The 15,156-nt window shown below is 43.8% G+C and overlaps 1 protein-coding gene across 1 annotated transcript; it reads left to right on the top strand.

Moving 5' to 3' along the window:
* Positions 1-1,184: 1,184 nt before the first annotated feature.
* Positions 1,185-15,132, top strand: LOC308163926 (chromodomain-helicase-DNA-binding protein 1-like; the record flags this gene model as incomplete). Its single annotated transcript, XM_080538100.1, has 17 exons — positions 1,185-1,197; positions 2,787-2,899; positions 3,166-3,272; positions 3,874-3,985; positions 4,446-4,480; positions 4,587-4,668; positions 5,291-5,453; positions 5,946-6,101; positions 6,791-6,883; positions 7,229-7,325; positions 9,611-9,684; positions 10,531-10,641; positions 12,158-12,269; positions 12,660-12,813; positions 14,017-14,200; positions 14,420-14,565; positions 15,046-15,132. The coding sequence occupies 17 exons, from the start codon at positions 1,185-1,187 to the stop codon at positions 15,130-15,132; spliced, it is 1,839 nt and encodes a 612-aa protein (XP_080394226.1).
* Positions 15,133-15,156: the final 24 nt, after the last annotated feature.

The raw sequence follows: 15,156 nt of genomic DNA, 5'->3' as shown, positions 1-15,156 counted from the left end.
CCTTGCCTAGATAGTTGATTTCATCGATATGATGAATGATATATGAAATATATATCTATTTACAGTACAGGCCAAAAGTTTGGACACACCTTCTCATTCAATGCGTTTCCTTTATTCTCACTGAAGGCATCAAAACTATGAATGAACACATAGGAATTATGTATTTAACAATAAAGTGCGAAATAACTCTAAATATGTCTTATATTTTAGATTCCTCAAAGTAGCCACCCTTTGCTTTTTTTAAAAATATATATATAATAATAATATTAAATATAATGTGTTAATAATAATATGTTATTATATATATATATAATATTATTATTCTATATTTTATTAACAAAACATTTTTTTTAAAATTAACAACAAAAAAGCAAAGGGTGGCTACTTTGAGGAATCTAAAATATAAGACATATTTAGAGTTATTTCACACTTTTTTGTTAAGTACATCATTCCACATGTGTTCATTCATAGTTTTGATGCCTTCAGTGAGAATCTACATTGTAAATAGTCATGAAAATAAAGGAAACGCATTGAATGAGAAGGTGTGTCCAAACGTTTGGCCTGTACTGTATATTCTAGAAAGGTCATCTCGAGGCTAGCTAGCTTCATTGCCTAGGCGACGAGCTGTATTTCAAACTGCATTAATCACAGACAGACAGACGCGACCACGTTTACACCCCCCAACATTAATAGCTGAACATGTCTGTGGCTATGTTCATGTTATCTGAATGGATATCTAGGTCACTTAGCCTAGCTACGAACATAGCCAACCGCAGTGACCCAGGTCGTGTTAGCAGCACATGGCCTCGACGGAGGAACGGGAGAGTCGAGACCAACACAGTTTTCTCATGGTTACACTCTAATTTCGTTGCATAACATCATACTCCTTTACACATGAAACAGAACACCAAACCTCTTTGTTTTGTTTTGAAAACTTTCACTGCTTTTTCACAGGGTCGTTTTGGAGGTTTTTCTTCACTTAAGAAATATAAGGTACCGTACTCTGATGCTGCTGCCTTCTGCTGGATGAATCACTATCACTACCCCCAACTACCCGTGCTGTGATGGCGAGGAAACCCCGTTGACAAGGCGCTGCTATTAACAGTCATTCACCTGAGCTGGGGGCTGATTGGCTCCGATAGCTGTCAATCAATCTGGACGCAATAAGAATACAATTGGACCTAATGCACAACCCCGGTAGCCTATACCAAAAACCACCAAAAGACAAAATGTGTCGAATATCATGGGAACCTTGCTTTCAAACTGCAAACATGAAGCTAAGAATCTAGGTGTGTTGATTATACTTATAGATTCTGATTTAAGCTTTTGAGCCTCACTTCAAATCTATCACTAGAAATGCTTTTTTATCATCTACGGAAAACATGACAAGCTTCCTACAGAAAATAAAAAACAAAGTGCCAGGGAAAGTGAAGACAAATCTGTCTGAGAGTGAATTGCAGAAGTGGGGTTTACAAAGTTCGTGGCTGAACTATTATGACTGAACTGAAATGAAAATGATTCCAGATTTCAGAATATAATGTTGCCATATTATGTTGCCCTACGAAACATGCGAAAAGACATAATCATGCAAGCAAACTATACCGAAATAACATGAATGAACTGTTACCTGTTAAGAATCTGTCAAGTAAATGACGACCTGATCTCCTGATTATACAGGATTTGCACGTCATGATCGTGGCAATGAATGACGGCTGCAAGTGGAACAGCCAAAACGTGCAGCCAACCCAACTACTACTAGTGTAAGGTGATCAACTTCTCTAGTATCGATTTAATTGAGTCGTCACTTTACAAGCGAGTTCGTTTAATCTCAACGAGACGTCCTTGATATCACTTCTTAAGATGATATGATCCAATCAAATATTAGGCACCACTACTGAACTGTTCATTAAGATAATATTTATTCAAGCACATCAGCAAGCAATATCATTTCCATGGAAAAGTGGTCTCATCTAGTTTCACCTCTGCAGGCCCGTCTCAGCTAGCCGTCAACAAGTTAACTGCAAGAGCTCCACCAGACGAGCGCCCCTCTCACCTCCGTACATAGTCCTTTATACAATTCATCAAACATTTTGGGCTGGGTGATGCCCCCCCCCTCTATCTGGTAGTTTTCCAAGTGTCAGCACAAATCCGTTGCAGCTGCAGAAAGTCTTCTCGTTAGCGTTGGCCTTCAATTCCTCTCTTGTGTGGGTGCGCGAGAGTGTACTGTGTGTTATCAGCAGTGTCCTGCTAGCGTCTCGTTCCCATGGTGATATCATACTTTGTATGAGCAGAGCATTGTGTCAGTGTCCTTATCAGAATGTCTTGTTATCAGAATGTCTTGTGAAAACACAACTATTGAAGTTACACAGTAATATTAGGATTTGATTTTGTAAGTTAAAGTATAGTATAGAAGAATAGACTTATCATTAATCATTAGTTATGAAAGTATAAAATCAGTACAGAAAAATAGAATATCATAACAGCAGGTATACAATGGTTGTTAGCACATAGGTAAAAAATAAGTAATTTATAGGCAGTTTGAATCATAAAACGTTCTTTTAGTCAGGAGCTTGTCTTCTTCTTGTCGCTCAAAAACAGAACCTCTCTTTTGGCTTTGCGTGACCTTCCTATTGTTCTCAACTGACCGCATTCACATATTATTTAAATGAGCACATAGTACATGATTTATCACTTCTAGTGATTTTAATACAAATTCCCAACACTAGCATAATTCATTAGCTTTTATTTATACTTGTCTTGTGCTCAACATTGGTGTGTCTCCTCAGGGATACGGTTCAGACCCTACCAGTTGGACGGAGTACAGTGGCTGACTCAATGTCTCAAGAATCAGGAGGGGTGTATCTTGGGAGATGAGATGGGCTTGGGCAAGACATGTCAGGTATGCTACAATGTTACCTTTGTTCCCCCTGTCCATCTCTTTACATAGGTGGAACGATGTGCATGTATCGTTTGCTTAGTTCTGTCATTCAACATTCAACAAGATGTTGGTTGCTACTATATGTTTGTATGTTTGTGTATATATGTGTATGTTTTTCAAGACGCAGGGCTCTCAAGTCTCACGCATTGGGCCACACCTTGTCTCATGCCCAATGCGTGAGACTTGAGAGCCCTGAAGATGTGTTTGTCTGTGTTTGCTGCCTTCAGACCATCTCTCTGCTGGTGTACACGAGAGGGGCCTTAGGAGACGAGGGACCGTTCCTAGTGCTGAGTCCACTCTCTGTCATGGAGAACTGGAGGCAGGAGATGGAACGGTGAGAAGATCAAAACACTTCATATCTTAGTCCCAGACAATCATTCACTTAACATAGCTCCTACCAGCCACTGGGTGGGAGCCTTGTCCACATTGAGTCTACAAGTCATGTTCCTCCTGAGACATCTACTGTACAAGTCATGCTCCTCCTGAGACATCTACTGCCCCCCAGCACTGCGTCTCCTGAAGACACCCGCTTTCCCCTCTACTGTGTCCCTAAAAACGTCTATTGCCCCCCTTGTACTGTTTCTCTGTTTCTCCAGTGTCTAAATATATTTTAAAAAACAAAAAAAACAGGTTGAGAAGAAGGTTTTCCTTCTATCAATGGCCCCGGGCCTGAGCTGGATTACTCTTCCTGCTACGACTGGTGGATTGATGATTCACTTGCTTAGTCAAATGTATTGATTGTAAGTCGCTTTAGAATAAGGCGTCTGCTAAATGCCAAACATGTAAAAAATGTTTACAGGTTGACTCAGGCATTTAGTATTCATGTGTTGTTATGTGAACCAAGCATGAATGTCCTAGTGCTGTGTTTGCGCAGTAAGAGCTTGGTCTCCTGGCCTGTCGTATGAATGTGCTCTGACAGACTGTTGCCCCCCCAGCTTCTCCCCGGGTCTGACTGTGCTGTGTTACACTGGGAGCAAAGAGAAGAGGGCGGAGCTGCAGAGAGAGATGGACAACCTGCACTTCAATGTTCTGCTCACCACGTACGAGGTGATCCTGTGTGGCAATGTGGCAACTGTCTATATATCGTGATGTTAGAATTATAAGGTTCTATCTCCATTTTTGGTCAAAATTTAGTTTTTTTTACATAATCTGATCCATTAGGTGTTTATTAATGCCTGTGTGGTGTTATTAATTTTTTTTGACATTTTTTAGTTAGTAATTAATAAAATACAAAGGTTCCATCTCACAAAACATAATGGAATGTAAAAACTTTGACGCTCAATATCGCTGAACTACCCTAAACGGAGATAGAACCATATCATTCTAAGCTCACGAACTGTCTATATACGACCTTCAACTGTCTATATATTCACCTTTGACCTTCATATGAATTTCTCCATTAATTCAACTCAAGTCTTATCTGGATTTTGGATGTGTCCAATTTGACTCTCACTCAAAACGCTCTCTCACTCTCTTTCTCTCTCTCTCTCTCTCTCTTTCTCCTCAGCTCTGTCTCAACGACGCTTCGTTCCTGAGAAGGAGGTGCGCTTGACACTTCTTCATAGCTAACACCCAGAATGCTTAGCAAATTCAAAAATCCAACACTATACACCACAGGCCGTATACAACAACATGATCTTGTCTACAGGTGGAAGTGGAAGGTTCTAGTGGTGGACGAGGCTCACAGGCTGAAGAACCAGAACTCCTTGTTGCACAAAGCCCTGACAGAGGTAAGTTACCTGCTGACCAGGAGAGGCTGGTGGAGGTTGACATCATGTGTTTGAGACCATCCCTCATTCCATTCCATGCCAATCTCTCCCTCCACCAGCCCCCCGCTGCTATTCGGTTGTTAAGTCGTGACGTGTTTCCGGGTCCAACGTTGGCTGAGGCGCTCTCTTCGAAATGCCGCAGTAACGCTAATAATTCATTATATTTGTATAGCGCTTTTCCGAGGCTCAAAGACGCTGACAATATGGGAAAAACGGGAAAGTGCTGTGTCCCTTGTTGTATGAATAGATCCGAGCCTAAAAAACGATTGAACTGTCATTCTACCACTTTAGTACACTGGTACTCTGGTGCTTTAGTACACTGGTACTCTGGTGCTTTAGTACACTGGTACTCTGGTGCTTTAGTACACTGGTACTCTGGTGCTTTAGTACACTGGTACTCTGGTGCTTTAGTACACTGGTACTCTGGTGCTTTAGTACACTGGGGAGTTTTTTATTTGGACCCGGAAATTGCTAAACGTCACAAAGAAGTGACGTCAGACTTAACAACCGAATTGAGTCTAACCCTCTTTCTCAGCATTTGCCATGGTCTGCCTTGCCGTGACAATCCTCCCTCACCTTGCAGTTCTCAGTGGGGTTCAGAGTGCTGCTCACTGGGACCCCCATCCAGAACAACCTGCAGGAGGTCTACTCCCTCCTGACCTTCATCCAGCCCAGCCTCTTTCCACCAGAAGAAGTAGACGACTTCGTCAGCACTTACTCACATGTGCAGAACCAACCTGCTCTGGGTACGGCACTACCTAGGAATCAACCTGCTCTGTATTTGCAATACCCCCAAATGTGTCTTTATATACAATACTTACAGTATATATGACACAATATTTTGTTGTATCTGTTGAGCATCTTCATTTGGTTGTGATATACAATGTGTACGATATGGAATTCATACAAGTACACATATCGGATTCTGTGTCACTTCGTGAGCTTAGAATGATAAGGTTCTATCTCCGTTTAGAATGATAAGGTTCTATCTCCGTTTAGGGCAGTTCAGAGATATTGAGCGTCAAAGTTTTTACATTCCATTATGTTTTGTGAGATGGAACCTTTGTATTTTATTAATTACTAGCTAAAAAATGTCAACTTTTTAAAAATAACACCACACAGGCATTAATAAACACCTAATGGATCAGATTATGTAAAAAACTCAATTTTGACCAAAAACTGAGATAGAACCTTATAATTCTAACGTCAGGACTTCCTGTCTGTTCCAACGCCCTCAGCCTCAGAGCTCCAGTGTGTCCTCCAGCCCTTCCTGCTCCGGAGGGTCAAAGCAGAAGTGGCGGCCGACCTGCCGAAGAAAACCGAGTTGGTGATGTACCACGGGATGTCAGCCCTGCAGAAGAGATACTACAAGGCCATCCTGATGAAGGACCTGGGTGAGACTGCTGCAGTGGACTTTATGTACTGATGATGCTGAGTTCAGGGTTCCCACGGGTCCTTGAAATCCTTGAAAGTTTGTGAATTTGAGAAAAAAATAATCAAGGTCTTAAAAGTTTTTGAAAATAGACATGGGTCATTGAAAGTGCTTGAATTCTCCCCCCCCCCCTCTTTCTAAAAAAAGTATAATATATATGTTCAACTTTTTTTTACTTAGCTCGTCAACTAGTAAATACGTTTCTGTATTGCTTAACTTTACACATATTTCACAATATATTGTTTTGCTGTGCTGTGGTAGAGATGACAAGAGACCATCTAGTGTTCACACATTCAAGCCTCTCTTTTTAATTGTTGTCTGTGAGTGGATAGTTCCTATTATATAAATTCTCATCTAGATCTGTCTCAAACTATGCCGTGTTGGGTCCTTGAATTTGAGGGAATTGAGTCTTGAAAGTCCTTGAAAGGTGCTTGAATTTGATGTTTCAGAAGGTGTGGGAACCCTGTGAGTTATACTTATTTGAGACTTAATTATGAACAATTTAGTCTCAACCTATTTGGTTGTTTCCATTGCTGCTTTATGTTGAAACCTTTTTAGGTTATGTCAGGAAATACCATTGTTCACTCAAGGAAACCCTTTTCACTCACAAGGAATGCAACTGTAGCAAACTGGCCTCTGTGTTGCTTTCAGACGCCTTTGAGAATGAACAAGGCAACAAGACCAGGCTGCTGAACATACTGATGCAGCTGAGGAAGTGTGTCGATCACCCCTACCTGTTTCATGGTGAGTCCTTATGTGCAGTCAGCACTGCAAGGTTGGCAGATCAGCGGTTCGAGCCCCGGCTGGCCACATGTCGAAGTGTCCTTGGGCAAGACACTGAACCCCAAAATTGCTCCCAGTGAGCGGGCCAGCGCCTTGCATGGCAGCTTGCCGCCATTGGTGTGTGAATGTGTGTGTGAATGGGTGAATGAGAGGCCGTTGTAAAGCACTTTGGAGCAGCAAAAAAGGCGCTATATAAATGCAGTCCATTTTAACCATTTACCATTTACTGTGGGACGATACAAATGACTGCTGGGCTTTGTTTAGTATCTGTGTGGTATGCAAACATGAACCACCACTCCTGCTCAGGAGTGGAACCAGAGCCGTTTGAAATGGGGGAGCATCTCATCGAGGCCAGTGGAAAGCTGTGTCTTCTGGACAGCATGTTGAAATACATGCATGAAGGGTTAGTCCCTCTGCCTTCACTGACCAAACTGTACAGCCACAAAGCAACCAAGATACCCCCCACACCATTTTGCCATTTAGCAGACGCTTTTACGGTAATCCAAAGCGATTTACAATTACGAATTACAGGGACATTCCCCCTGGAGTAACTGAGGGCTAAGTGCCGTACTCAAGGGCACACTAGTAGTGGTGTGGTTTTCAGGCGGGATTTGAACTCACAACCTTCCGATCACAAGTCCAACTCACTATCCACTAGACCAGTGGTTCCCAACCGGGGGTACGCGGACCCCTAGGGGTACGTGAGGGGATTGCAGGGGGTACGTGGAAAGATTTGGAATTATAATTTATTTCCCCTTCCAAAAAAATAAATAAATACACAAGTCATTTCATAAACCTGTTGTTAAAATGGTACGCTGCAACTTAAGTTCCTCCCCGACAGGTGATGACTGTAACACAAGTGGTAGTCACGTCACATTTAAATCATGTTCACGATCATTTTCGCGCGCAAGTCAGCTAGGCCTGTCAGTTGGCAACCTACTGCAAAGATGGACAGATGGCTAAAACGACCAGCTACAGTAACGGTCAAGAAAACTGAGGCAAAAAAGAAAAAAGGACCCCGCTATTATCTGGAAACATATGTTTTGTGGGGATTTACATGTACATCGGCTAATCCACCACAGCCACAGTGCTTTTTCTGCTGCAAAGTCCTGGCTAATAATTCAATGAAGCCATCCCATTTACAGCGACACCAGAGCACCAAACACCTAGCAACTGTTGGTAAAACTGACGACTTTTTCAAGCGAAACTGTCAGAGCTCAAGTCAAGTCAGGCTACACTGAAGGAAGCGGCAAGTGTGTCAAGCAAAGCACTGGAGGCGTCCTATGCTGTTTCATTACTGGTGGCTAAGTTAAAAAAAACACATTCAATCGCCGAAGATCTGATTTTGCCTGCCGCTATGATTTTGGCTAAAACTATGCTGGACAAGAAAGCAGCTGACGCGCTCAAGTTGGTACCATTATCAAACAATACCGTCTCCCGTCGGATTGATGATATGTCCATAAATATTGTCGGACAAGTGGTGGATCAAATGAAGCAAGCAGGTCAGTTCGCTTTGCAATTAGATGAAATGACCGACGTTAGTGGGGAGGCTCAGCTGCTGGCTTTTGTGCGTTATAAAGAAGAGTCGGACATAAATGAGCATATCTTGTTTTGCAAGACGCTGCCAGGAAAGACAACTGGCGAGGGAATGTTGTTTATTATTGACAGCTTCTTCAAAGACAACGATCGTGGAAATCCTGCAGTCACATCTGTACCGATGGAGCGGCAGCAATGACGGGTAAGGTGCGTGGGCTGCTTGGGCGTGTGATGAAGGTGAACCCCGAAATTAAGTGGATATACTGTATTATTCACCGGGAGGCACTCAGCAGCAAAAAGCTGAGCCCCGAGTTAAGTGCAGTTATGGATGACGCAGTTAAGGTGATTAACTTCATTCAGTCCCGGCCAATGAACCACAGACTGTTTCAAACTCTTTGTCATGGCAGCGGGTCAGAGCATGAGCAGCTACTGCTTCACACAGACGTTTGCTGGCTGTCTCGTGGCAGTGTGTGTGTGTGTGTGTGTGTGTGTGTGTGTGTGTGTGTGTGTGTGTGTGATGAATGAATTAAACATTGAGGTGTTTGGCCAGGTGGCACATGTATTGGCCAATTAGCTCATGTAGTCTAATTTTGAATGGCAGTGTTTTGAAATGGCAAACATGTGACTTTATGTCAGATTGTTGTGTCTTAGGCAGAGAACCGTGTTTAGTGCATTTAAAGTGGCATTTTGAATAGCAAAATGTGTGTAAAGCAGAAAATGTGTTTAGAGTTTTGGAGACTTGAGAAGAGGTTTTGCTCTCTGTGTGTCAGTTTAAATAATTGTGCTATGCAGGTCATTTTATTGTGTTAGCAATTGGAAAAAACTGTAATAGAACACATGTGCGGTGGACAGATACAGTACATAGTTAAACGTCCCAGTGCTGTTATACTGTATATCGGCACTCATGGAATGCCTCTTGTCCAATCAAATGACTTGGTCGGAACTAACTGTTGTATAATAAATGTTATATTTGCAAGTTAGTGTTTAATTGAACATTTTTGGAAATAATCAACACGCATGAGTGAGGGGGTACTTCTGGCATGGCAAAACAGCTCAAGGGGTACACAAGACAAAAAAGGTTGGGAACCACTGCACTAGACCACCACTACACCTTACATCTCTGTGTGTCTTGCTCTCCATGTTTGTGTGAAGGGGCCATCGGATTTTGCTGTTCTCACAGATGACCAGAGTGCTGGACATCCTACAGGATTACATGGAGTACAGAGGTAGACTACAGTACAGTGTTAATTTTGTCAGGCTTTTTAGTCACTTAGTCTTTGGTGTTTAGATGAAGATGCACACCAGTTCTAGTCACACCAAGTCACCTCCATTCTTCTTAGTTCCAGTCCAGTTCCACTTGATGAAAACTGAAAACATTCCAGTGCAGTGTCAGTCCACAAAAACTCCAAAACATTTGAGTCAAGTTTTCGTCGCTGACTACGGCTAGACTAAAATGTTTTGGGTTTTTTGTGTCTAGTCTTTGGGCATGTTATGATTGAGACCCCTTCTGCTCTGACTTGTGTGTAACTTGCTGCTAAGCGCTTTAGATTGATAACGGAGAAAGTTTTTTTTAAAACTTGCCAACCTGCCTCAAATTCAATAGCATTGGTCACAGTCTACTGTGGTCTAGCATCTGCTTCCTCTCCAAACCATCTCTCATCATCTTTCAATTCTCATCAGTTTGAACCGTCCAGGAGCCATACCATTCCATACCATACCATACTATACCATACCATACCACACCTTGAATCACACTTCATTGGATGGCGACAGCTATCTCAATACCAACTTGTTATTTCTCCCCCCATCATTACAATATTTTATTTGAAACTTAGACAGCATGGTGGTGTGGTGTGTAAATTAATCAGATTAAATTACATTCAACTTTATTATTGTCATTGCAGAGTACAAGTACCGTACCAGACAACGAAATGCTATTAGTGTTATTACACTTAGTTAGTATGCTTCCATGAATGTATTCATCTGTAGCTGGCTTGTGCTGACTTGTGCTTTTTTTAATGGAGATTCACAGGCTCAAACTAGTGTTGTTTGGACTCCTGCCTTCCTTGCAGGATACAGCTACGAGCGTCTAGATGGCTCAGTCAGGGGGGAGGAGCCAAACCTGGCCATCAAGAACTTCAGCAGCCAGGACGTGTTTGTTTTTCTTCTCAGCACCAGAGCAGGTGGGCTCTCTCTCTCCCAGTTACTTTTTGCGGGGCGGCTGTGGCGCAGGAGGTAGAGTCAGGAGTAGAGTCAGGAGTAGAGTCAGGAGTAGAGTCAGGAGGTAGAGTCAGGAGGTAGAGTCAGGAGTAGAGTCAGGAGGTAGAGTCAGGAGTAGAGTCAGGAGTAGAGTCAGGAGGTAGAGTCAGGAGTAGAGTCAGGAGGTAGAGTCAGGAGTAGAGTCAGGCGGTAGAGTCAGGAGTAGTCAGGAGGTAGAGTCAGGAGTAGAGTCAGGAGGTAGAGTCAGGAGGTAGAGTCAGGAGTAGAGTCAGGAGGTAGAGTCAGGAGGTAGAGTCAGGAGGTAGAGTCAGGAGTAGAGTCAGGAGGTAGAGTCAGGAGGTAGAGTCAGGAGGTAGAGTCAGGAGGTAGAGTCAGGAGGTAGAGTCAGGAGTAGAGTCAGGAGGTAGAGTCAGGAGTAGAGTCAGGAGGTAGAGTCGCCGCCTAATGATCACAAGGTTGGCAGATCGGCGGTTCGAGCCCCGGCTGGCCACATGTCGAAGTGTCCTTGGGCAAGACACTGAACCCCAGAATTGCTCCCAGTGAGCGGGCCAGCGCCTTGCATGGCAGCTTGCCGCCATTGGTGTGTGAATGGGTGAATGAGAGGCCGTTGTAAAGCACTTTGGAGCAGCTTTAGAGCAGCAAAAAAGGCGCTATATAAGTGCAGTCCATTTACCATTTACCATTTAATTACTCCCCAAAAGAACAAACACCAATCCCATTTTGGTTTCAAAGGCTACATCAATGGAGGAGAATGACCCGCTCGCTATCAAATAGTCGGCCAAATCCAAACGTGAGGCGAAAGTGCAGAAATAAAAGAAAAGGTTAATGATACAAAACTTCAAATGCAGAAGTAAAAAGGTGCACCTACGTATTAAGACAGTTGGTCTCTCTGTACCTTTCCAGCACACAGCCACCTCAGCAGTATCTCTGCATCTGTTGACAGCTCAAACTGTCTCAAACTCAACTGAACAAGCGAAAGAGGCCCCTGACCACAAGAAGATAAGACTGGTGGGAGGATGTTTTGCTCCGAACAAGACCTGACATTTCTCAAAGTGTTTTTTATACAGAATATGAAAGACTTGACTTCCCCATAGCATGCAGTGTGACCCCCACATCACCCCATATCTGCTCCCTATGGAGACCTATACACCTACTGGAGGTTTGCATGCAAGTGAATTGAAGTCAATTGTGTACGAAAGTGTACCAAATACATCAACACACGTTGTTGCAGGACTCATTGCAGCAAAGGGAGATGCTGTTTATGATGTTATATCTCTCTTGTCTCTTGCAGCAGGTCTTGTTTTCAGTACATTGCAAGAGAACGATGAAGGTCTTTTCTTTTTTATAGTTTGTATAGCAGGGGTTGCACTATGACTCATTCTAGAACAGTCCAGAGGGGATTGCCCTGTGCAAAAACGTGTACGACGTTTAGAAGCTGTACAAACGGCAGCTTGACTAACCCAGATGTCTCTTGTGTAGGAGGAGTGGGGATGAACCTGACAGCTGCTGACACTGTGATATTTATGTGTGACTTCAACCCCCAGAATGACTTGCAGGCGGCTGCTCGTTGTCATCGGATTGGTCAGACAAGGTAAATAGGATGGGGTCAAAGAAGGTCAAAGTCAATAGTCTTCTGCTTGTATGCTGCAATGTCTGGTGTATTGTGCTGTGAATGTTCCAGTTATTTACATATAAACGAGCGGCCTGATCTTTTCTCATATTTTTTTTTCTTTTTTTCTTTTCTAAGTAATTTTTTTCTGAGTGGGGCAGTCCCACTCATTTTTATTTTAATTTTTATTGTGATAGAGACAGTAGAGATATGACAGGAAGGATGGGTGAGAGAGAGAAGGGATGACATGCAGGATATGTCCGCGGCCGGAATCGAACCGGGAACCCTGCGGTTATGTGGTCAACACTTAGTCCGCTACGCCACCTAAGCACCCCTTTTCTCATAGTTCTTTCTCCTCTGGGCTGGTCGCAGCGCTGTGAAGGTGATACGCCTCCTGGGGAGGGACACCGTGGAGGAGATTGTATATTCCCGTGCCGTGTCCAAGCTGCGCCTCACCAACACTGTGATCGAGGAGGGGCGCTTCTCTCTGCTGGAGCAGGCCCAGTCTGCTACTGCAGGACTCCAGGTGAAGAACCCTAGCAACAGCAACCCTGGCAACAGCAACCCTGGCAACAGCAGCCATCTTCTATGTAGTAGAGGAACTAGAGTTTCCAAAAGTTGAGATACCTCCACCCGATGGTAGAACAAAGCACAACCATGTTTTTTCTATTATTTTATGAAATGGATGGTAGTGAAGTCTTGGACAGGGCTGCCTTTCCCAGGGAGGAAGAGTAGCTCAGTCTTGTTCCGGTTGAGCTTGAGATGGTGGGCTGACATCCAAGAAGAGATGTCTGCAAGACACGCAGATATACCTGTTGTCACCTGTGAGTAAGAGGAGGGAAAAGAGAGGAAGAGTGGCGTGTCGTCTGCTTAGCTTAGCAGTGGTAGGAGAAACCATGTGAGGAGATTACAGAGCCAAGAGATTTGGTAGAGAGGGAGAACAGTAAGGGCCCTAGGACAGAGCCCTGGGGGACCCCAGTGGTGAGGGCTTGTGGAGAAGAAAGCGATCCTCCTCTCCATGTCACCTGATAAGAGCGATCAGCCAGGTAGGATGCAAGCCAGGAGAGTGCAGAGCCAGAGATGCCCAGATCAGAGAGGATGGAGAGAAGGATTGGGTGGTTTACTGTGTGGAAGGCAGCAGACAGGTCTAGGAGAATGAGAACAGAGGAGAGGAAGGAAGCTTGAGCAGAGTGGAGAGACTCCGTGACAGCAAGGAGAGCAGTCTCAGTGGAGTGCCGAGCCTTAAAGCCGGATTGGTGAGGGTCAGGGAGGTTGTTCTGAAGGAGATAGTGAGACAGTTGGTTGCCTCCCTTTGCTCTCAAAACAGCCTAAATTCTTTGTGGCATTGATCCCACAAGATGTTGGAAGCATTCCTTTGAGATTCTGGTCCATGATAACATGATTGCGTCATGAAATTCCTGCAAATGTTTCAGACACAGGCACATGGTCAGCAACAATACTCAAATAGGCTGTGGCATTCGAGCGATGACTGATTGATATTAAGTGTGCACCCCATTAACAGACCTTCCTACCATCCCTCTCTCCCACTACTCTATCTCAGTTTCTGTGTCCAGGTGTTACTCTCTCCTTCCTCCTATGCTATTGAAACTCACTCTCTCTCTCTCTCTCTCTCTCTCTCTCTCTCTCTCTCTCTCTCTCTCTCTCTCTCTCTCTCTCTCTCTCTCTCTCTTTGTGTTTCTTTCTTATACTCTCTCATTTGTTGTCACAGTTGAGTGAGATCCTAAAGTTCGGGGTGGATAAGTTACTGTCATCAGAGGAGAGTTCTGTCCAACACGTGGACCTGGGGCTGATCCTGGGTCAGTCCCGTGGCGGAGAGTGGGTGACTGAGGAAGACGAAGAACATGCCCTGCCCAGAGAGGAAGAGGAGGAGGACCTGGAAACCAATGGACAGAGTGAGTATGAGCTAACAAGAGGAAGTCCTGATGGGGCGGCTGTGGCATGGTAGCTTGCCGCCATTGGTGTGTGAATGTGTGTGTGAATGGGTGAATGAGAGGCCGTTGTAAAGCGCTTTGGATAAAGGCGCTATATAAGTGCAGCCCATTTACCATTTACCAAGTCCACAGCAACATGCTACATAGCATTGCGCTCATTCTTGCTTTGTCATGCTCCAGACCACATGTACTACTTCGAGGGGAAGGACTACTCCAAGGACCCCAGCACACGGGACCAGAGGAGCTTCTCTCTCCTGCTGGAGAAACAGCAGGCGGAGCGGGAGGAGGCGGGGGGAGAGGGACCGTCACTCCGCCACAAACCTGGAGTAAGAATGTTACAGCCTTCTAACTTCTATTGCCCCCCCCTGTACTGTTTCTCTGTTTCTCCAGTGTCTATATAATTAAAAAATAAAAGGTCTAGGTTTAGAAGATGGTAATAGAAGTAGATTTTTCCTTCTATCACTGAAACTGCCTTTCTTTCTTAAATAAAAAAAAGTCTGTCAATACTGCTGCAACCAGCTGCAATCTACTATTAAAAATGTATAATTTACTGAAAAGTCAATCAAAATAAATATTCTCATTCACACTTTCAATTAAAAAAATCTATTAAGGTGCAGCATTTAGAAAATTAACTACTTGAACTGAATGCTGTTTTGCTATAGACAACGTTTATTAGTAAGATATCTGAGGGAACAACAGTTGAACCTATATGTGATTAGTTGACTTGACTAATGTGTGTGTGTGTCTGCTGGCCTGACCTGAGGTCCAAGTGCAGTGGTCTGTTTTTTCCGCTTCATGGCTTTCAGCTCGACCTCAAAGTCACTGCCACAGTCAGATATGTCCTCCATCTCCTCAAGACTGCACATAATGGGAAGGAGTTTAGGAACAGATAGGTCGAAAAAAAACATTCTATGCCT

Source organism: Nansenia antarctica (genome assembly GCF_963989245.1).
Source record: "Nansenia antarctica genome assembly, chromosome: 8".
Classification (NCBI taxonomy): Eukaryota; Metazoa; Chordata; class Actinopteri; order Argentiniformes; family Microstomatidae; genus Nansenia; species Nansenia antarctica.
This window is presented reverse-complemented; position numbering and strand designations above follow the sequence as displayed.